The sequence below is a fragment of the Pithys albifrons genome, chromosome 6 (genome assembly GCF_047495875.1).
Source record: "Pithys albifrons albifrons isolate INPA30051 chromosome 6, PitAlb_v1, whole genome shotgun sequence".
Lineage (NCBI taxonomy): Eukaryota > Metazoa > Chordata > Aves > Passeriformes > Thamnophilidae > Pithys > Pithys albifrons.
Window position 1 is genome coordinate 61,722,571 of NC_092463.1, and position 21,271 is coordinate 61,743,841.

A 21,271-nucleotide genomic window follows, 5' to 3' on the forward strand; every position below is an offset into this window, starting at 1 on the left:
GGATGAGTCTCCCTTAGCAACCAGAGCAGGGGCGGGGCGGGCGCTCGGCCAATGGCGGGGCGGGCCGGCCCCGCGCGGGGCACGCCGGGAACATGGAGAACTTCTCGGCGCTGTTCGCCGCTGCCGAGCCACCGCCCGCCGCTGCCGCCGCCGCGCTCGGCTTCGGGGCCGCCAAGGCGCCGGGCGCCGGGGCCGCGCCGCCGCCCGCCGCCGCCACCGCGCCGCCTCCGGGCGAGGACGCGGCCCGCAAGGCGGCGGCCGGCCCCTTCTACCTGCTGCGGGAGCTGCCAGGTGCGGGCGGGCCGCGGGGCGGGGCGAGCGCGTCGCTCGGCCAATCAGCGCGGCCACGGCGCGAACTGACGGCGCGACGGGCCAATGAGCGTGCGGGGGGCGGGGCCAAGCGACGCGCCGTTCTGTGGGGAAGTGGAAGCTGCGGGGGGGCCCGGCCAGGGGTCCCGGGGCTGGGGCGGGGCAGGGGGTCCCGGGGCTGGGGCGGGGCAGGGGGTCCCGAGGCCTGGGCAGGGCTGGGGATCCCGGGGCTGGGGCGGGGCAGGGGGTCCCGAGGCCTGGGGCGGGGCAGGGGGTCCCGAGGCCTGAGCAGGGCTGGGGATCCTGGGGCTGGGGCGGGGCAGGGGGTCCCGAGGCCTGGGCAGGGCTGGGGATCCCGGGGCTGGGGCGGGGCAGGGGGTCCCGGGGCTGGGGCGGGGCAGGGGGATCCCGGGGCCTGGGCTGGGCTGGGGAGCGGGGCCTGGGGCGGGGCCGGGGGTCCCAGGGCTGGGGCGGGACAGGGGGTTCCCTGGGTCTGTGCAGGGCTGTGGAACAGGGCCGGGGGTCCCGGGGCCTGGGCAGTGCTGGGGAGGGGGGCCGGGGGTCTGAGTAGGACTGGGGAGCGGGCCCAGGGGTCCCGGTGCTGGGGCGGGGCGGGGAAGTACCAGCGGGGCGCTTTGCCCTCCCCATCCTCTCCCGCGGCCGCACAGGCACCACGGAGCTGACGGGCAGCACCAACCTGATCACGCACTACAACCTGGAGCACGCCTACAACAAGTTCTGCGGGAAGAAGGTGAAGGAGAAGCTCAGCAACTTCCTCCCGGACCTGCCCGGCATGATCGACCTGCCGGGCTCCCACGACAGCAGCAGCCTGCGCTCGCTCATCGAGAAGCCGCCCATCTGCGGCAGCTCCTTCACGCCCCTCACGGGGGCCATGCTGACCGGCTTCCGCCTGCACGCCGGCCCGGTGAGCCCGGGGCCGGGAGCCGCGGGCTGGGAGGGGCCCGGCACCACCTGACCAGCCCCCTCTCTCCGCAGCTGCCCGAGCAGTGCCGCCTGATGCACATCCAGCCGCCCAAGAAGAAGAACAAGCACAAGCACAAGCAGAGCCGCACGCAGGACCCTGTCCCCCCAGGTATGGGCTGTCACAGCCACGCCCCTGCCCCTCCAGTGCTGGCACAGCCTCAGCTCATCTGGTGCTTTCACTTCTCCAGAAACCCCTTCGGACTCGGATCACAAAAAGAAAAAGAAGAAAAAAGAGGAGGATCCGGAGCGGAAAAGGAAGAAGAAAGAGAAGAAGAAAAAGAAGGTGGGTCGGGATGGTCAGGGTCCGATTTCCAATCCAGGCACCCCTGGGTGGCTGCTGCCCAGCAGCTCTCATGGGATCTGTCTGTCCTTCCTCCACAGAACCGGCACAGCCCGGAGCACCCAGGGGTGGGCAGCTCCCAGGCCAGCAGCAGCTTACGGTGAGACCACCCTGGCTCCACCCCGGGGACCCCCCAGCCAATGGGAGCAGCCCTGACTGACCTGGAGGGGCTTGGCCCTCTGTGGGTCTGGGACTGGCCTGTCACCTCCCCGACAGCGGGGACACCCCTGCAGCCCCCCTGGGACCCGGGGCATGGACTCTACGGGTGCCAACCTGGGGCTTTCATACCAAAAGACACTGAAGTGTTGGGACCTCTTTTTAGTTACGTTTTAATTAAAGTCTCTGCTCTGAGGAAGGGCTGGTGGCTATGGCTGCTGCGACCTGCAGCCATCATGGCATGGGGAGGAGCCCAGACAAAGGGTCCCTGGAGCATGTGGGGTCAGCACCGCCCTGGAGCATCATGGCTGAGCTCCTGGCCCAGCTCCCAGCCTGGCTCCTACCTTGGTGTTGGCCCTGTCCTGCTCTGGCCCTCACCTCCCAGGCCTGCTGGACAGGAGGGACCATGGAGAGGTGCTGTGTGCTTTTGTGGAGGTGGTGGTCACCACAGGCACATGGGATCTCCAGCAGCAGTCACGGTGACACCACAACCCTCCTTTGGCTCCTGAACCTCGCCAGCACCTGCAACACATTCCCTGGAGCAGCTTTCCCCATGCCTGCAAAATTCTTACCTTCTGTGGGAGCAGTTTGCCCAAGTGCAGCCCAAAGAGATGCCTCCCCAAAACAGGGCTGGGCTTGGCTCCCACCCATCCCTCAGGATGGGGAAGGCTGAGACCCCAAGGAACAAGAGCTCCTCCGTCACTGGACACCAAACAAAGCACACGCACGGCCCCAGGGTGGCTCATTAAATATCCTTTTATTCCTCATTTTTAAAATCGCTGATAATAATAAAAAACTCTGGCGTGGCTCTAGGGGGGCCACGGGAGCTGTTGCTGTAGAGAAAGAGTCCAGCAGTGCCTGTGGGGCCACAGCTTTGCCCAGGCAGGGCAGGGGATGGGGAGCACAGGGCTCCTTGGCTGCGCTTTTTTGGCATTTGATGAGAAAATATTGCTTTCTGGAGACGTGCCCCACGGATCTGCCTCTTCCCCAAGCAAATGGAAATAAAAACACCCCTGTGACAGCGAGAAACCCCATCGGAATCATTAACAAAAAAAAAAAGGCAACAAAACCAACAACCCCCCCAAACACAACCCCCGGGAAAGGGAGAAAGAGCAGAAACTGCGGGTGGGGGAGGCTGGAATCCAGGAGGGTCTCAGGCTGGCAGTGTGGGGAGGGGGCTGCCCCTGTCCTACCTTGTCCGTGGGCCCCTCAGGGGGCTGGAGGCTGTGCACCAGACAGACCAGGGCAGAGCATCTGAGGCCTTGGGGACAGGGCACCCAGAGGGGCACCTGGCACCCTCCAGCCCCATGGCCCTGCTCAGGGTGGGACAGCAATGCCCAGGACCTGCCCCAGCTCCTTCAGTGGGCACAGGAGGCCCCACATCCCTCCTCTGGGGATGCAGACAAGGTGGGAGGCCCAGGCCTTGGGCAGGGAGCGGGTAGTTTCTTCCTCTCTCTGGGTAAGATATATAATTTCTGCTTCTTTTTTTTTAATATTTATATTTATATATATAGATATTTATATATACACACACCTGGTAACTCGGAAAGAGAAAAAAAATAGAATCCGTAACAATAATAATAAAAAAAAGTATTCTGGTTTTAAAAACAATCCGTTCCTACCACGCCAGGCGAGCGGGTGATTGCACAAGGCCCACAAGTGGCTGGCGCAGCCGAGGCGGTGCCGGAGCTGCTGCACCCCCCAGAGCCCCCCGAGGGTGTGTGCCAGCCCCCATGGCCCGGGGGGCACAGAAAGGGAAGAGCAGGGTGGGCCACTGGCCTGTGCCCCTGCCTGGCTCTCCCTGGAGTCCACAAGCGTCCAGCAGCACATCCCTCAGGGCCGCCGAGGAGGAGGAGAGGGGGCGAGCGGCTCTGCCCCTCATACTGAGATCTCATAGGTGGTGCCCCCCACGCCCGACACCTTCTTGACACCACCACGCGTGGGGCTGCTGAGGGGCACCGGCCCAGGGCCCGGCGGGGCTGAGCCCAGGCTCTTGGGCTGCCCATTGGACTTGCTGTAGGCTGTTCTCATCTGCACCTCGTCCCTGCAGGAAAGGAAGGATCAACACAGGGTCAGGGTCAGGAGCGGGGACAAGTCATGTCAGCCACAGCCCTGCCTTCCCCCAGAACCCCAGCCCACTCCAGTTCCCATGGGGTGACTGAGGAGGCATTGGGGGGCACTAATAGGTCTAGTTCTGCGAGGAGGAGAATTTCCTTTGCCCTTCCCCAGGCCACCCTGCAGCATCACTCTCCAGAGAGGGGCGTTTTGCTGCCCAGGGAGTTTGGTGGGGGCACTGGGCAGCCACCTCCCTTGCAGGGTGAGGGTCCCACCCACAGGCTGCAGACCCCGCTGTGCCAGCACCATACTCACTTTGGTGCCAGTAAGGGCTGCAAGGCCACCTCCTCTGTCTCGGCCTGAGAGGCTGTTTTTTGGCTGCTGTAAGACACGGATTTGCCCAGGTGGGGGGCGGCGGGCTGGTCGGGGGAGCCCAGTGAGCGCACCCGCAGCGCTGGGGGGGGCTCGGGCTTCCCGAAGCGCGGCAGGGCCGGGCGGGTGAGCGGGTTCTTGCCCAGGGGCGAGCGCTTGGAATCGTCCGAGGAGGAGCTGGTGCGGGGGGCATTGCTGGAGCCCGGCGTCGACTGGATGCCCGAGTCTGCCAGCCCCGCATCCTCCTCCCGGCCCGTGGCCAGCGGCTGCTGCAGCAGCTTCTCCCGCTCCTGGATGGAGGCCACGATGTGGCGGGAGAGATTGTCATAGCGCACGGGCGAGGGCTCGCGGGGCGCCGTGTGCTTGGGGGAGGTGGCACTGGCGAAGCGGCCGTGCAGGTCGGTCTCTCGCTGCTGGGCGATGCGGGCTGATAGGAAGGGTGAGGTGTAGCCCACCGGAGGGTCAGGCTCTGGACCCGCCTGCACTGACTCGAAGTCGGGGCTGTCGGAAGGCGTGAGCAGGCTGTCGTATGAGAGGCTGCCGTTGCGCGTCTGGTTCACCAGGCTCTTGTAGGAGGTGGAAGTGGTGCCCTCTGAGCGGATGGACTGGAGATGGCCCGTCTCAAAGCCTGTGCCCTGTGCTGACTTGAGGCTGGAGGAGCGGGAGCCGCTGGAGAGAGGGTCGAAGTGGAAGCTCTTGCCAAAGGTGGGTGAGCGGAAGCTCTCGGGCTCCAGGCTTGGCTCTGAGCGGTAGCTGGGCTTGTGGCCACTGTCGCAGACGGAGTTGGGCTCTTTCAGGCTGTTCACTCGGCTCAGCTGAGTGGCAGAGGGACAGCAGTCACCCACAGAATGGCAACAAGGCCTCTGTGCAGCCCCCAACACTTAATCCAAACCCTCCCCACACCAGGAACACAGTGGCATCCCTTCAAGGCTGGTCCCCCACACTGTGCTCGGCCTTACCTTGGCGCTGGTGGAGTGGGGCAGGGCCGCCGAGCTGCTGCTGCTGCTGTAGCCAGGCCGGTACTTGTACATGGTGGGAGTCGGGGGGCTGTCCTTGCCTAGCAGGCTGCTGTCTGCACCAGGAGAGAAGGCCATGCTCAGAGGGGCAGCAACTCCCTGGGGCTGAGAGGAAGGAACACGCCCAGCCCTGCCCTCCCTGCCCAAGAACCAGCTTGGAGCCTGGGGTGGACAGACCGGGGAGGGAGGGATGGGCTGCAGGGGAGGCGCAGCTGGGTGGGAGCGATGGAGCAGGATGAAGGGGTGTCCCCACAGCCACGTGTGTGGGGCTGGCACTTCTGTGCAGCTGCGGCAGCCCCGGCTGGGTGACACCCTGTGAGGGTGCACTGCACGGGGGTGTCAGAGCACTCCCCCCACGGACATACACACCGCAGCCCGTGGTGGGCAGTAGGGCTGGGCAGTGGAGCCCAACTGGGGCCAGGAGAGCTGCAGGGTCTCCAGCTGCTGTGGGAAGCAGCTGCCACAGGCTGTTCCCATTACATCCCACCTGTGGCCAAGCCCAGGCAGGAGCTGGCCCAGACGCACTGTGCCGCCGAGCCGGGCCTGCCACCGCTTCGCCTCCTCCATCCTGGCAGCGTGGTGGCTGCAGGCCACAGCTCCCAGCGGCTCCGGGCAGCGCCGCGCCGGCTCGGCCTCCTGGCTGTGAGCATCCCGCAGGCTCCTCCAAGCACAAGGGGCCGCACACACGGGCCCAGGAAATGTGGCAGTGCTGACGTGCTCCAGGTCTGCCCTGCAGCTCTTGAAGCCGCCTATGGCCCTGGCTCCTGGCCTGCTTGGCACAGCTCTGGGCTCCCCTCCCAGCGGTTGCCGGAGCCCTGGTGCTCTCCTTACCCTCGGTGGTGGCCAGGGTTAAGTGTGTCCTCAGGCCCGTGTAGCGGCTGAGGTCTGGCTTAGGTGGGGGTGGCGGCTCGGCATCAGCAGACTGGCTCTCCGTCACCTCCAGGCTCCCCTTGGACTGCAGAGACAAAGCGCAGGGGGAGTCAGAGGGGGCCGATACCTCAGCCCCCTCTGGGCAGGCAGGGAGTGGACAGTGGTCTTGGGGGCTCCCGTTGCCTCCCAGGCCATCCGACAGACCATGAGCTTGGGACTGGTGCATACCCCGCGTGCTGGAAGTGCCAAGGAAGGGGAACCTCCAAAGGGTGCTGCGCAGGGAATGATGGGACCAGGAAGGGCAAAGCCTCATGTGGTTGCTGCCACATGGGAGGGACAGAGTTTCCATCTCGTGGGGTCACAGAACAAGACGACACGGAGGGGGACAAGGGACGTGACCAGGCTCACTCGGTTCTCTACTCACGGATGCAGGCTTGCACCCCTGGGCTCCACGGAGGACCCCAGCGCAGGCAGTGCTGTCCCCACCTTCCTCACCTTTGACCTCTTCAGCTCTGTCTGGATACCGTTGTCCATGATCTTGACGGTGATCTGACCGTCTGACACCTCGGGCCGCAGGAATGGGGGTCTCACCAGCACTGTCTGCTCAGCCTTTGGGCGTGCGAGGTACCTGGAGAGGGAGTGGGAGGAAAGTCACCTGGAGCCCAAGACGGGGCAGTTTTCCCAGGGATGCAGGGCTGGAGCTGATGGGGGACCAGAGGACACCAGCACTGCCTGAGCTCACCTGGGGGCCGGGGAGCTGCAGAGGACCCGGCTGACGTTCTTACAGCAACCGTTGGTGAAGGGGTTGACACCTCCACGGAACTTGCCTGTTACCTGTGGGGTAAAGGAATGTCTCACCATTTGAGCAGGCAGGGACTGCACAGGGCTCAGTCCAGCCAGCCACACCAGGGTTTGTCCAGCAGCCTCCAAGGACAGAGATATTCAGAGATCCTCCCCCTTTTCCTGGTCCCTGTTTCAGTGTTCAACTACTCTTGAGGGAGAAACATCTCCTCAATTTCACCTCCTGCCCCCCAGAAGCGCCTGCCTAGCTCCATCCTCTGACAGCACCTCCAACCCCAGGCTGCCCCTCAGCCACCCTGTGCTCTGTGTTCCCTCAGCTCAATCCAGCCCATCCACATCCGCCCTGTACTGGGAGTCCCAAAATGTATCCATAGGTTGCCTGGCCAGGGCCAGCAGCCCCCCATAGTCCCATGGGCATACCTGTTCGTTGGTAGTGCGGCCCCTGGCCACGAGCACCACGTGGAATCCCGTCAGGCCAGCGACGGGAATGAAGAACAGCCCAGCCACACACATCACCACCATCCTGCCACAGCCAGCTAAGGAGGAGCCACAGCCCCACTCGGCACCATGCCGGCCTCGCCCCCTGCCCCCCGTCCCGTGCCCACAGCCTGGGAGGATACGTGACGGCCATGCGGACACCGGAGAGCTCCTCCACCTGGTACAGCACGTAGAGCAGCCCGAAGCCGAAGACCCCCATGATGTGTGTGGTGAGAGACAGCAGGAAGAGGAAGAAGTAGCGGTAGTTGCGTCGCCCGATGCAGTTGTTGACCCAGGGGCAGTGGTGGTCGAACTCCTGCCAGGATGAGGAGGGGCACAGTAAAGGGGTGCTGCCAGGGCTCCCTGCCCTGCACTGGGATGGTGGAGGCCCTGGGAGCTCCTCACCTCCACGCAGTTGTCGCAGACGCTGCAGTGGGAGCAGCGCGGCGGCCGGTAGAAGCGGCAGGTCGCACACCACTTCATGCGCACCTGGATGCCCTTGATCTCCACCGTCTTGTAGAGCGGAGCCCGGAAATCGTCCTCCTTGTCCTCGTCCTCCTCAGCTGACAGGGACACCCCAGAATGGCCACGCATCAGGGCCCAGCCAGCCCCTGCCCGCTTGAGCCGGAGGCACCCAGCATCGCCCTCCTGGCACCCAGCACAGGGCCAGCCAGGTACCCCCAAAGAGAGCCTGGAGAGCTCTCCCCAGCCCTGCCCTTAGGACCCTGACACCACCTGAGCTCCAGGAAGCTGACACAGGGTGCTGAACCCAGAACTGCCATCCCCTAGTGCATGTCACCACCCAAGCCCACTGGACAGGGCAAGGAGGGCTATCTGCCAGGATTTTGGGACCCAGAAATCCCCTTTATCTCAGAGTAAGGTTGCAATGAGGCAGCTCTACCTGAGATGCTTCCTGTTTAGAGCCTGACTTACCTCGTGGGAATATGCCTGGGTCCATGAAGGTGGCCATGCTGAAGTTGGCCAGCACAAAGAGGAAGACCACGGCATTGTAGGCAGGAATGACAGGGGAGACGTAGAGACTGAGCCCCGGGCACCTGCAGGCACAGCAGCAGTGAGACCCTTGGCCTCCCGCAATGTCCCTACAGCTCCACCCAGTGCCCCCCACCCCCAAACTGGAGCTGTGCCTGGGCCAACTCCGCAGCCCAACCTGATCCTGGCCCAGGGAGCACCCAGAGATTACAGTGGGACATGCTCCAGGCATCCATCAGGGAGTGAAACCCCCACTGGTCTCCCATGCCCACAGCCCCATGGGATCCTGGTGACACAGCAGCCGTGGTGGGAACAGGGAGAGCCAGGGGGGATACAGGGAGACCCACCAGAAAACACCTCCATGTTGCCCTCCCTGTGCCCCACCAGCTACACAATGGGCAGAGGGAACCATGTGAGGGGATCACGAAACCAGCCCCATTTCTGGTCCCTCCAGAGCTGCTCATGCTCCTCACATTCCGGAGACAGTTCTAGGGGGAGGTAGGGACCCTGACCAGCACCCAGCTCCTCCAATGAGGGAATCACCCTGCTCCCTCCTGCTCCAGCAGGTAGCATGCTCAGGACACCGGGCTTCCCCCTTGGAGGCGCCAGCATAATTCCCTAATCTGCTTTGCTGCTGGGATTTAATCCCACAGATCTAGGGCAGCATCTGTCCCTCTCTTCCCCCCGCCATGCTAAGTGCCGATGGATTTGGGTGGCCGGAGCAGCGCAGGGCTGGGCAGGCAGGATGACATATGGTGCCAGCACCGTAATCCCCCTGCAGGTTAGGGTCAAGGGGCAGGCACTGGGCCCATCCCCTCCTCCACCACTGCCTGCAGGGATGGGACCCGTAAGTCGGCCAGGCAGCCCCTGTCCAAGTCACCGCAGTCCTTGGAGCCCTGGCAACAGCTGTGAACGAGCCCTTGGTGCAGTGCTCTGCCCCCACTGCAGGGCTGGCAGGACCCTGAGGAAGGCAGGGGGGTACGCCCAAGTGAGGGGCAGGGCTGTGCTGGGCAGGAGGTGTGGCGTGAGGTGGAGAAGTGGGCACACCTGCCTGGCACACACCTGCCTGGCACACCCCTGGCAGTGCAGAAGGCAAGGCGGGCAGGGTGCTCCCAGCACTGGGCATGGCTCCATGCCCTGGGGTGGGTGGGAATCATCAGTGGGACCTGCTCTCACAAGCCAAGGCTAAGGCTATCCCCATTCAGGAGCAGCAACACGGCAGGAGGAAGGTGGGAAGGCAAACCCTTGGCTTCAGGAGAGTGGTGAGAGCAGTGCAGCAGGGCCAAGCCCTGCTCTGCCACCCAGCACACTCCTCCTCATCATATTTCTCTGTGGCACCTCCAGATGCCACACACAGGACCAAGCTGCTCCTGCAAACCACCTTCCCCAAAGCCTCTTCCACCAGAGTTCCTCAGGAGCTGCCCTCCCAGGCACCCTGGGCACTGCCTGCCCACTCTATTAGGATGGCATCTCCTGGTGTGTCACCGCGAGCTCTGCTCCCAGCTGGGGAGCAGCTTCTCGCCCGGCACCAGCCCTGCCATCTCCTCTGGAAGCAGGCCAGGATGATTCTCTGCAGCCGGGACGGGCTGGAGGAGGAGGAGGGAGCCCTCTCTGATCTGTGCCCCAAAACCCTCGGAGAGCAGTGCTGGAGACATAGGAAGGACCTACGTGACAGCACCAGGCCACAATCTGAGCAAGGGAAGAATCACAAAATCATGGAATCACAGAATTGCTTAGCTTGGAAAAGCCTTCCAAGATCACTGAGTCCAAGGCCACCACTGAACCATGTCCCTGGGCTCCACACATTTTTTGAACGCCACCAGTGGGCTGGTGACTCCATTGCTGTACTGGACAGCCTGTTCCAGGGCTGGGTAGCCCTCTCTATGAGGGAATTTTCTCTAATATCCAACCTAAACCTTCCCATGTGCAACCTGAAGCCACTTCCTCTTGTCCCATTGCTTGTTCCTTAAGAGAAGAGACTGACTCCCACCTGCCTCCAACGTCCTGTCAGGGGTTTGTAGAGAGTGAGAAGAACACACAAGAGCCAAGGATGCCACATCCCTGAACTGAGCTCCCCAACTCTGCTCTCTGTCACAGGGTGGGAGAGGGGCAGGGGCCTCAGAGGACCCCTTAAAGTAGGAAATGCCCTTCCAGAAGCCCTGTTGAAGGAACTCCTCACTCATCAAAGGGAAATCCCAGCCCAAACCTTGGCTTGAAAGGGATGGAGGGGAGCCAGGAAGGCCCATGGCTGAGTAGCCATCCTGCACAGGGAACAGCCAACAGCCAGGCCAAGCCAAGCACACGACATGGATCCTCGAGAGATAGAGCCTGGAGAAGCAGGGAAAGATAAAGCTGCCTTGGAAAGCTCTGGGGCAGGTAAAGAGGGAAGAAGCAACGTCCCAGGGGGAAGGGAACACCTCTGCCATTGTGTCCACACTGGCTGGGCAGCCAGCCCCTTCCTGGAGGAATACACACAGAGCTCTCAGGGCAGGACAGCAGCCAGCAGGTCCCTGGGCTCAGACACACTGGCAAGACCCTCTGGGTGGGATTCATGGGCCAGGACAAGCAGAACACCCTCCCCAGAGACCACCAGGATGGCTGTAGGTGGAGCATTCCTGGTCATGAGCACAACACCAGGGTCTCCTTCCCAGCAGTCCAGTGCACTCCCAGCTCTCCCACACCCACAGATTCCTGTGGGACATGAGAAACCCCATAGAGCCAGACCCCTGGTGCTGATGGCCCCAAAGCCAGGGAGTCACCTGCTAAGAGCAAACCCACCCACAGGAGACAGCAGGGTCCTCCACAGGGAGCAAAGGTGCTGCCCATCCCTGAGGGAACCTCCTTATCAAGAGCACAAGGTGTTTCTGCCTTTTGCTCTCCAGGACAGAGAGCATGGGGCTTCAGGTCCTGCCTTGACTCCAGGGAGAACAGGCGCCAGCTCCTCAGGGCAGGAGGAGGAAGAGGAGGAAGGGGAGGAGGGAGGCTCCTCACCATCACAGCCACGCAGGTCCCGTAGCACTCATCAGGTTCCCCCTCCAGATCGGATTGGGATGCAACACGCCCATCGCCAGAGGAGCTGTCGGGACTTGTCCCTGGCAGCACATGAGAGAACTCTGGGAACCTCAGGCACCCTGAGTCACACCTGGATGCAAGACAGGCTTTTTGCCACCAGTCATGCCCAAAGAAGCCTGTCCCTCCCTGCTGGCTCCCCCTGCTCTACATAGCCCCTCATCCCCTGCCCTCTCCCAGAGCACAGCCAGCCCCAGGAAGCTTCTTCTCCTTCCAGCTCTCCAAACCTTGGCACAAACACAATCCCTGGTGACAATCCCTGCTCACCCTGACTCTCTCTTCTCACAGAAGTTTGGGTCTGACTGGGAATGCACACAGAATCGCTTCCCACTGACACCACAGGCCCCAAGGACCATTGTCTCCTTACTCTAGAGGGGACAGGGAGCCTGACAGCCAACTGCACCTGGAGCTGGGACTGGCCAGCAGGGAGATGCAGGAATGGACAAATGGACCCCTGATGGAGTTTCCATCCTAAATCAGCACTCGCCTGAGAGCCCAGCAAGCCTGGGACCCCCTCTCCTCCAAGAGAAAGGCAGGAATATCCCCTCTCCTGCTGCCCCCACTCCAGCCCAGCTGCCTTTGGCTCATATCCACAGCCACGTGCTCAGCAGCAGCTCCTCATTAAATTAATCAATTAAAGAGAGTTCTTGGCCCAGAGATACAAATCCTGGATAGACCAAAAGGCGTCCAGTGGGTACATTGGAAGTGACACAATTGGAGCCATGAGAGCCGTGCCAAGCCCTGGCTGTTCCCTGCCTAGGGAAGGCCTCCCAGAGCCCCCATCACAGCTTCCACTGCACTTCCCAAAGGATAAGCCTTAGGTGGGATGCTGACAGTGAGTGGACCTGCAAAGGGTAGGAGGCTGCCAGCTGGTCCAGCTGTCCTTAGACAGGTAGGGAAGGGTCACAGTGGCCCTTGGAACCACACGGGAGGCAACCTTCCATCCCCATGTCCCTGCCATCCTGCTCCAGTGCCAGGTGGATGCTGTCCCAAGGGAAAAGCAGTATAGCTCCCTCCTGGCTGAGCCTCGTGTGAATGCTGTGCCCAGGGTTTAATGGGATGTTCTGAAGTAAGTTAAACAACATCACTGACCTACAATTACAGCGACCTGCCCAGGTGTTCCTGCCCTGGCCAAACCTGCTCTGCGGCGCCAGCTCCGGCGCTGCCTCCACACCATGTGCTGATAAGCAGCTGCTGCTGGCGCTGTGACAGCCCAGGGCTGGGATGGGGGTCCAGCCATGCAGGGCCCTCCCCAAACCACAGCTGCAGAGGCAGCCTGTCCCCCCAGCTCACACTTGGGGTGTCACACACAGCTTGGAGGACATTGCCTGCTCCCCCTCACTTCTCATTCATGCCTCTGGACTGAGAGTACAGCCAGCGACTTCCACAGGCGTCTGGCAGCCTGGAGCAGCCAAACCTCAAGCCTGGGAGCCCGGTGACCGCTCAGTGTCCCAGCAGGGGACAGCCACACGCTGCTGAGTGACACCACCAGCTGCACCTGCGCTGCACTGGGCAAAGCAAAATCACTCTCCCCTTCAGTCGTCAAGTTTCCCTGTCACTGCCTGGTGGCTGCCAGGTGCCAAAGCCACAGTGACCTTCCCGTCACCATCCCAGGGAGTGGCAGCAGCCACCACGCCCAGCCCTTCAGCCTCCTGCAGCTCCAGCTGATCCCTGCAGGCCCAGCAGGAAACCCCTAGAGAGCAGGAAAGGCTCCCCAAAGCAGAGGGTGCACTCCCTTCCCACCAGCCAGGACCCCAAACACATCCCCACTCAGATCCCACCCCAGGGACACTCTGTAGGATTCAGTAGCCGGTGTGGTTGCTGTGCTCCAGCATTCCTGCCTGGCAAACCATTCCTGACCTGTACACCCTGCCTTGGCTGCAGCCACTCTCTGCCAGGCTCAGCAGTGGCACAGCAGCCTGGCCCCCTTTTCGGCACCCCGAGGTCCTGCCCCACCACCTGTCACCCCCCAAGGCATGTCACTAAGCATGTGTCACCGGGCAGGGAAACCCTACAGCAGAGAGCAGCCCAGGGACATCCCCATGCTTTGGTCCAACTCTCTCCAGCACCATCTCCCACCCTAATGGACTCCCAGGGCCCTGGTGACCCACATGCCACTTCCCTTGGGCCCTCTCTAGGGACACTGATCCCTCGTTCCCCCAGGGCAGCGCTGACATCGACAGTGAGTGATCAGTGCAGGGGTCAGAGTTCTCCTCCCTGAACTTTCCTCTGTAGCTCACAAATCGATTATGAAACTCTAAAAATAACACAGATCCTGCCCCTGCCCACCAATCCACCTCGCCTGGCTCCGAGGGAGAAAGTGATCCATGCATTTTCCACCCACAGGTCACAAACCAGTGCCCAGCCCAGCTGATCTGGAGCTAAGCAGTGACACAATGCCGAGGCAGGGCCCTCCACCACCTGGAGGCCAATATCTGGGAGAAGTCTCAACTCCTCTCCCTGTTTCCCCATGTCCCCCGTCCCCACCTCCAAGCCCTGGCTGAGCTGCTGGGACTCACGTGAAGGCGAAGAAAAGGGTGGTGGCTCCCACTAGGAAGATGGCAGCAGCGGAGACCGGGACGTACTTGCTGGGTTTGAATCTCTTTCCAGAGGCTGCTGGCATGTTGGAGCTGTGGTGGGGGGTCCGCCCCGCAGCATAGCCCAGGCCCCACGGGAGTCAGAGCAGGACAAGAAGGGGAGGGGGACAGAGGCCGACCCCTACCCAGCCTCCGCGCCTGCTCCCGGGGCAAGCTCTGACCTGGGTGGATAATCCAGACAAGGTTCTGGAGCTGGTGGCCCAGGAGAGGAGCCCACTCTATGCACTGTCCTGCAAGAGCTCGCGGGCACAGGGCAGGAGGTTTAAAACCATTAAAAATTCAGAAGAGAGAAAGAGATTTGAGTTTAAAACTGCTGTTGGAGCAGGGAATGCTGAGAGCCCTTCCGTCAGGAAACAGGCAGCCAGGCTCCCAGGGGAGGGAATTCCCCAGGCTCGGTGCTTCCCACCCGGCCAGCACCCTGGGAAGAGCACAGGATCAGCAAACTCCTTGCAAAAAAGCCACTCCAGAAGCCTCAGAGAAGCCACTTCTCCTTTTTAATCCACCTCTGCAGTGCCACAGCCACTGGTGCTGCACGGGAGGAGGGAGTGGTCTCCAAGCAATCTGCTCAGCTTCCTCACGGCTCCTCCTCCTCCTCCCCTCGCTGGAGGGGTCACGGAAACACTCTCCCTGATTTCACCGGGATCCGGGGCTGGCTGGCGGTGGCCTTTAATTTTATTTATTTCTCTCTTGTCTGTTAAAGCCGAGGAACAGCTGGTGCAAGGTTGAGCTGTAAATCCTTTCTTTTGAGGGGGGTGGAGGGGAAGGTCTGGCAGATTGTGGGTTTTCCTACTTGCTCCTTTCTCCTGACCCCTCAGGCCCTTCCATGGGCTCAGTATCCACTCAGCAGTTGGGAATCAACAGGAATGGCATGAAATCTTCTCTGCAGCAACCATTTCCCAGCAGGTGAATGGGGGGACCCAGAAAGGGGTGTTCAGGGAGCACCTTTACAACCCCAACAGACACCCAAGGGTGGAACTGGCGCTGAGCAGGTCTGTCTCACCCATGGCCCAGGCAGAGTGGGGGAAAAAAATCTCAGTTTGTTCCAAACCACTGCATTTTTATCTCCCCTTCCTTCAATAAAATCCTTCTTCATTCATACATTCGTCTTTAAATAAAAAAAAACTACATAAAAACCATTAAAACTTGAGGTATGGCACGCCACAGCTCACCTGGAAAAAAAAAAACAACAGAAGTTACCAATGCAAGAGAAGGGTCAGAGCTATGTGCAAACACCCAGGGAGAGGCCAGCGAGCTCCCCAGTCCCTACTTCATCTGTGATCCCCCAAGAAACCATCCTGAGCCCCAAAGGAGTGGAGGGACCCCACAAATTCCTTCCTGCAGCACCAGCTCAAAGCCCAGGGCCAGTGAGTGCTGGGTCCCTGAGGTGCAGAGGCTGAGCAGAGGCTCCAGGACTTAACACAAGGGTGGAGACCATGGGAGGAAAAGACATCCAGGAATCTCATCCCCTTCTCTGGAGGGCAGGACATGGGAGAGGCCCATGGAAAACACTGTTTCCCCAACTGGATGTGGCTCTTGCAGCTCTGGGTTCATTAGGAACTGCAGTGCCAGGACAAGGGGGAATGGATTTGAACTGCCAGAGGGCAGGCTTAGATGGGATCCTGGGAGGAAATTCTTCCCTGTGAGGGTGGGCAGGCCCTGGCACAGGTTGTCCAGAGAAGCTGTGGCTGCCCCATCCCTGGAAGTGCTCAAGGCCAGGCTGGATGGGGCTTGGAGCAACCTGGGCTAGTGGAAGGTTTCCACTAGGAAGTAGGGGGGTGAAACTGGATGATTTTCAAGATCCATTCCAACCCAAACCATCCTGGGATGCCATGATTCTATGAAGGACAGCTGGGTTCTCATTAAGCAGCCCCAACTGTCAGAGGGTGCCCTTGGGAACGTGCCACCTTTACCTGATGATGAGGACACCGGAGGGAGCACCACAGACAACAGGAAAACTAAACCATTTTGAAAAGGGGAGCGGGAGACCCTGACCTGACCCAACCCCCAAACGGCCATGAGCCCATCACCCATCACATCCCACCAGTTTCTGCACTGCTCCTTGTCACCCACCCTCCCCTCGCTGCCTCCCTGGCACCGCTGATCATTCCCTACCACCTTCCAGCTTTCTCTGCCTCCCCAAGTTTTCCCTTCGGGGTGGACACAGGGAACTCTCTAATGCTGACTAAACATGGGTGAAGGTTGGGAGAGCTGCGGCGCAAAATTAAAGGCACATTTAATGACAAGGATATGTTACAATTAAGTGGGTCCAGTCCCAGCTCATGGCGTCAGCCACCTCAGCTGACTCACACAGGAACTGCTCCTGTGGCCCATCCTTTGCAGGACCGAAGCTCAACTTCCCACTCCAAGGTTTCACTGCCCTTGGGATGGGGAGGAAACGCAGGGATGATGCTGTGACCAGCTGTGAATGTACTGGTTGCACCCAGTAGCAGGGCCAGTAACACCAGGGAAAGCTGTTTTCCATGGCAGGGACAGAGTTCCCTGGAGAGCAGCAGTTCCACAGTCCCACTCTGCGCCCACTGGGCTTTGAGGAAAACAGCAGCCCCTACACAGGGTTTGGGGAACTGCCCAGCACGCCACAGAGCTGAGTCCTGCAGGTTGCTCCGGCTGTGATAGGGGTTGACAGCAATTCCAGGATGGGCTATCAGCAATTCCAGGGATGGGCTGTTGGAAGCTCAAGCTGACATCACGGCTGATTGCTTTAGCAGAAGCAATCTGCTCCCAGCCCTGTGAACGTTCCACCATGGAGGCCCGGCCACACCTTGGCCTCAAACAGACCCTGCCAAGCAGAAGGAGTTGTTTCTTGATATTCCTCTCCCTCCAGAGATCTCCACCCTCCCCTTGTGGCCCTGCTCTGCCTCAGCCCTTCCACCTGGAGATCCAGCCCTTCGGATGGGGTGATCCCTGCAGAGGTGCCAGAGCCAGCTCCCCATGGAATCAGGTACCCATAGGACAGGCCATCTGAGCTGGGGGAGAGTCCCGAGTGCCGTCATTAGTGACACCCAAGCGAGATATGATGCAAATGCATCCCTGTTCTGCTCCAGGAATAACTCCACAATTCATCTGGAGGCTGCTGAGCCCATCCCAGCTCCAGAGCCAACACACAGCTCTGGGGAACGCCTCCCTGATCCCCACACCATGACAAGACCCCCCCAACCCTGATGCAGAGGCCTGGGCTGAAGCCCAACACAGCAAAGCATGCCAGGATCTCTGCTCTGCAACCCTCAAGGTGTCCAGGAGAAACACAAGCAAAATCCACCCCAAACTCCCACAGATGACACCAGTTCAGGCCATGTTCACACCGATTCTCCCAAACATGCACACTCTTCCCCAGCCATCTCCTTTTCCAGCCCTGCAACCTGCCCATTGCCCATCTCTGGCCAACCAACTCCTCCTTTCCCTGTACCTTCTCTTCAAATCTGCTGCCTTTCTGGACACTTTGTTCCCATCCACAAAGGCCACTCACAGACTTCCTTGCTCTGAAGGGTCCCCACATCATCTTGCTTACCTGTGGCACACACAGGCACTGCTCTTGCCTCCCGCTCCTTTCCCTCTGCCGATTCCAGCTCAACAACTCCTCCTCTCCCACTCCTCCGGACCTGCCCTGCTCCTTCCTCCCACTCCTCCTCCAGCCTCCATGTCACTGCTCACTCCCCCTTCCCTCTCCCACCAAAATGCCACATGCTTTTCCATCCCAGCACTCCCTTTTCAGAGCCTTTTCCCAGTCCTGCTCTGCTCAGCCCCCTCCAGAGCATGCATTCCCAGCCTCCAGGGTTTCCCTCCACTCCTAAGGAGGAGCTGCTCCTGTTTCCCTCATCTCCGTGTCTGGGGATTTCCTGTAATTCCCAATTCCTTCCCTCGGGACACATGCAAGCGCAACTGTTCCCACTTTCCACTTCTCTGAGCCTGTGTCTCCTTTTCTTGGGTCAAGGCCCTGTAAAACCTCGCTGATTTCCTCCTCTTCCTCCAGCCCTTGTTCCTCGCTCCTCCTTTCACGCTTCCCACCCTGCTCTGCTCATCTGCTTCAGCCTTTCCCAATCCAGCCGCGGTGCTCCACAGCTTGGCCCTTCTGGAGCCTGAGACAGGACACAAGGGGGTGAGGAAACCTGTGTCCCCAGCTCCCAACATTCCCTCCCTTGTGCCACTGTGGCTCCTTGCTCTGCTCCTGTCCAGGAAGGAGGAAATACAGCTCTGCATTAACCACACGGCTCCCATCACCACCCAGGACTGGAGCCCATGGCACAGGGAGGAGAGAATTCCCCCTCAGCTCCCAAATGTGTGTCACTTTCTGGGATCCACAGCTCCTGACCTGTCCCGATCCAGCCGAGTTCCCATGGCACAGGGCAAACATATAAACAATTCCTTCCACATGAGGCAACTCCCTGGCAGGGCAGATCCAGGGCTGTGCAGGAGACGGGATGTGCTTTACCTGTTCCCACTTTGTTTTGATCTGCTGCACCTGGGAGTTCCACGGAGTCATTCCAGAGATCACTGCATGCTCAGCCCTGGCACCAGGTGATTCCCTCCTCCCTCTGCAGCTCCCTCTACTTCCCCCATCCTTGCATGACCAGCTCTCACCTACTGCTGATGTTTAAGACTCCAAAATTCAACAGAAATGTTCCCAAACCTGTTGCACTGCAGCCCCCCCAGCATGAGAACTCTGCCCTCTGGTCCCTGCCTTGTGTGCCAACAGGAGCCCTTGCCCCATTTTGGGGACACTTCCCTGCTTTTAATTCCAAAGAAGAATGCACAGCAATGTGTGTTGGGACACCACGGCTTTGGGTGGAATAGCTGAATGTGTTAGGGAAGATACATACAGAGAATGGACAAATATTCCACTGCAGACAGCCAGGAGGCTGGAATCATTCTGTGCTTATCTCCTGCCTGGGGCTTACACCACTCCCATCCTCCTTTCCTAGCCCACCCCGCTGGTTTACACAGGATTAGCCCCGTTTGATGGGCAAAGCAGGAGGAACCATGTCTCATCCACAGGGGCCACGTCCCACTGGGCCTCACAGTGGGCAAGGACAGACCCAGGCTCCTGTCACTGCGTTAGGAGATACTGGGCACAGCGACAGGTGGGAGTGTCCCCAAAGAGGCCTCTCACAGGGGGGGTTCAAGGTCTCCCCTCAGACCCCCCTAATTACCTCCATCTCCAGCCGGGGCTCGTGGCCTCGGGCAGCAATGGGAATAAACGCCTGTAAAGCAGCACCCGGGCCCGAGGGAAGGAAGGCGATAACTGGATTAAGCCCAGAAAGAGACAAGATCGAGACAAGGCTCTGGTTGTACTTTACACCCTCCTGGCACAGAGGATTCTTCCCTGGCGCCCAAACCCAGCCCCGCGCTGGGAGCCGGCAGATCCGGGGGAACCACTTCCCAGAGCCACGGGGAACTCGGGGGCCGCCGGTCCCGCTCCCGAGCCCGTGGGACCCCGCGGGGCTGCGGGCCCCGCACCAGCTCCGGGAGGGCATTTGAGGACTGCGAGGAGAGGCCAGGCCGGACCCCGCCAGCGCTCCCCAAAAACCCGGGGAGCACGAACGCGCCCTCGGTGCCCGGAACACCGCGGTGCGGGTGTTCCCGGGGGCACCGGGGACAGGCCCGGGTGCGGGATACCCCGGGGGATCCCGGCCCCTCTCTGGTGCGCAGGGGCGGCCCCAGTCCCCGGGGCACCGCTCCTCACCAATCCCGCAGTCCCCGGGGCCGCGGCGAAACGGACCGAGGGGCCGGCGGGGCCGGAGGAGGAAGCGGCGCTCCCGTGCAGAGAAGGCAGCGGCGGCCATCGGGGCAGGGGCGGCCGCGCGGAACGGGCGGGGAGCGGGGTCGCGGACACCCGCGGGGCGGCCGGAGCGCCGGGCCCGGTGCCCGCCCACGGCGAGGGGGTGGCCGGGCAGGAGGGGAGGACACACCGGGGGCACGGCCCGAGCGGCGCGCGGGGGCGGCGGCGGCGGCCGGGCCGCGGCAGGAGCGGCGGGGCTGGGGAGAAGGGACGGGGGGGGGGGTGTGCCGGTGTGGGATGCGCGGGGCCCACGTAACTCACCGGCGGGAGGCCGCGCGGCGGCGGCGGCTGCTCCGGGCACGGACGGCGGCGGCGGCGGCTCCGGGAGGGCGGGAACGTCACGAGCGCGCCTGCGCCCGGCGCGCGCGCCCGCGATTGGCCGCCGCCCCGCCGGGACCCGCCCCGGGGAGAGGCGACGCGCATGCGCGCGGGGAGGAAGGCGGCAGCGCGCGCGCGCGCCCCCGTCTCCGTGTGTATGTGCGTCACGGGCACGCGCGAGGGAGCGGCGCATGCGCGGGACGGGGCACCGCGGGGGCGCGCCGGAGGCGGGGAAGGGAGGGACGGGACACACACGTATGGACAGACAGACACGTATGGACAGACAAACACGTGTGGACCGACAGACACGTGTGGACAGACAGACACGTATGGACAAACAGACACGTATGGACAGACAGACACGTATGGACAGACACACACGTATGGACAGACACACATGTATGGACCGACAGACACGTGTGGACAGACAGACACGTATGGACCGACAGACACGTATGCACCGACAGACACGTATGCACCGACACACACGTATGGACAGACACACACGTATGGACCGACAGACACGTGTGGACAGACAGACACGTATGGACCGACAGACACGTATGGACAGACAGACACGTGTGGACAGACAGACACGTATGGACCGACAGACACGTGTGGACAGACAGACACGTATGGACAGACACACACGTATGGACAGACACACACGTATGGACAGACAGACACGTGTGGACCGACAGACATGTATGGACAGACAGACACGTATGGACCGACAGACACGTGTGGACAGAGAGACACGTGTGGACCGACAGACACGTATGGACAGACACACACGTATGGACAGACACACATGTGTGGACCGACAGACACGTGTGGACAGACAGACACATATGGACAGACACACACGTATGGACAGAGAGACACGTATGGACCAACAGACACGTGTGGACAGAAAGACATACGCTGACACACACATGCGTGCACACACACACACAAATGTACACACACGCACGCACACATGTATGCACACACAGGTATGCACATACACACGTATGTATGCACATGCGCGTGTGCACACACACATATGCATGGACACACGGCTATGCACACACATGCACACACACATGCACACACACACGCACTCACGTTTGCAGACACATTC

General features: G+C 61.3%; 2 protein-coding genes across 2 annotated transcripts; one reads left to right on the forward strand and one right to left on the reverse strand.

The window, feature by feature from the left end:
- The first annotated feature begins 69 nt into the window (after window positions 1-69).
- MED19 (mediator complex subunit 19) lies at window positions 70-2,818 on the forward strand. The gene is made up of 5 exons (XM_071559169.1): window positions 70-291; window positions 978-1,234; window positions 1,306-1,402; window positions 1,482-1,576; window positions 1,675-2,818. The coding sequence occupies exons 1-5, from the start codon at window positions 93-95 to the stop codon at window positions 1,735-1,737; spliced, it is 711 nt and encodes a 236-aa protein (XP_071415270.1). The 5' UTR covers window positions 70-92; the 3' UTR covers window positions 1,738-2,818.
- ZDHHC5 (zinc finger DHHC-type palmitoyltransferase 5) lies at window positions 2,528-20,164 on the reverse strand. The gene is made up of 12 exons (XM_071559166.1): window positions 20,092-20,164; window positions 13,959-15,205; window positions 8,314-8,435; window positions 7,786-7,943; window positions 7,524-7,696; window positions 7,324-7,426; window positions 6,845-6,936; window positions 6,598-6,730; window positions 6,064-6,187; window positions 5,176-5,288; window positions 4,160-5,031; window positions 2,528-3,833 (listed from the first exon to the last, which is right to left on the reverse strand). Exons 2-12 carry the CDS (start codon window positions 14,060-14,062, stop codon window positions 3,668-3,670), a joined length of 2,160 nt encoding a protein of 719 aa, XP_071415267.1. The 5' UTR covers window positions 14,063-15,205; window positions 20,092-20,164; the 3' UTR covers window positions 2,528-3,667.
- Window positions 20,165-21,271: the final 1,107 nt, after the last annotated feature.

What these genes read in the sequence shown, in the direction of transcription:
- MED19 (XM_071559169.1), top strand. Translation starts at nt 93, where the DNA reads ATGGAGAACTTCTCGGCGCTGTTCGCCGCTGCCGAGCCACCGCCCGCC. An exon ending in CCTGCTGCGGGAGCTGCCAG is followed by an intron (nt 292 to 977) that starts GTGCGGGCGGGC and finishes GCGGCCGCACAG; the next exon opens with GCACCACGGAGCTGACGGGC. An exon ending in TCCGCCTGCACGCCGGCCCG is followed by an intron (nt 1,235 to 1,305) that starts GTGAGCCCGGGG and finishes CTCTCTCCGCAG; the next exon opens with CTGCCCGAGCAGTGCCGCCT.
- ZDHHC5 (XM_071559166.1), bottom strand. Translation starts at nt 14,062, where the DNA reads ATGCCAGCAGCCTCTGGAAAGAGATTCAAACCCAGCAAGTACGTCCCG. An exon ending in TCTGCGACAACTGCGTGGAG is followed by an intron (nt 7,697 to 7,785) that starts GTGAGGAGCTCC and finishes TCATCCTGGCAG; the next exon opens with GAGTTCGACCACCACTGCCC. An exon ending in GGTGTCCGCATGGCCGTCAC is followed by an intron (nt 7,427 to 7,523) that starts GTATCCTCCCAG and finishes TGGCTGTGGCAG; the next exon opens with GATGGTGGTGATGTGTGTGG.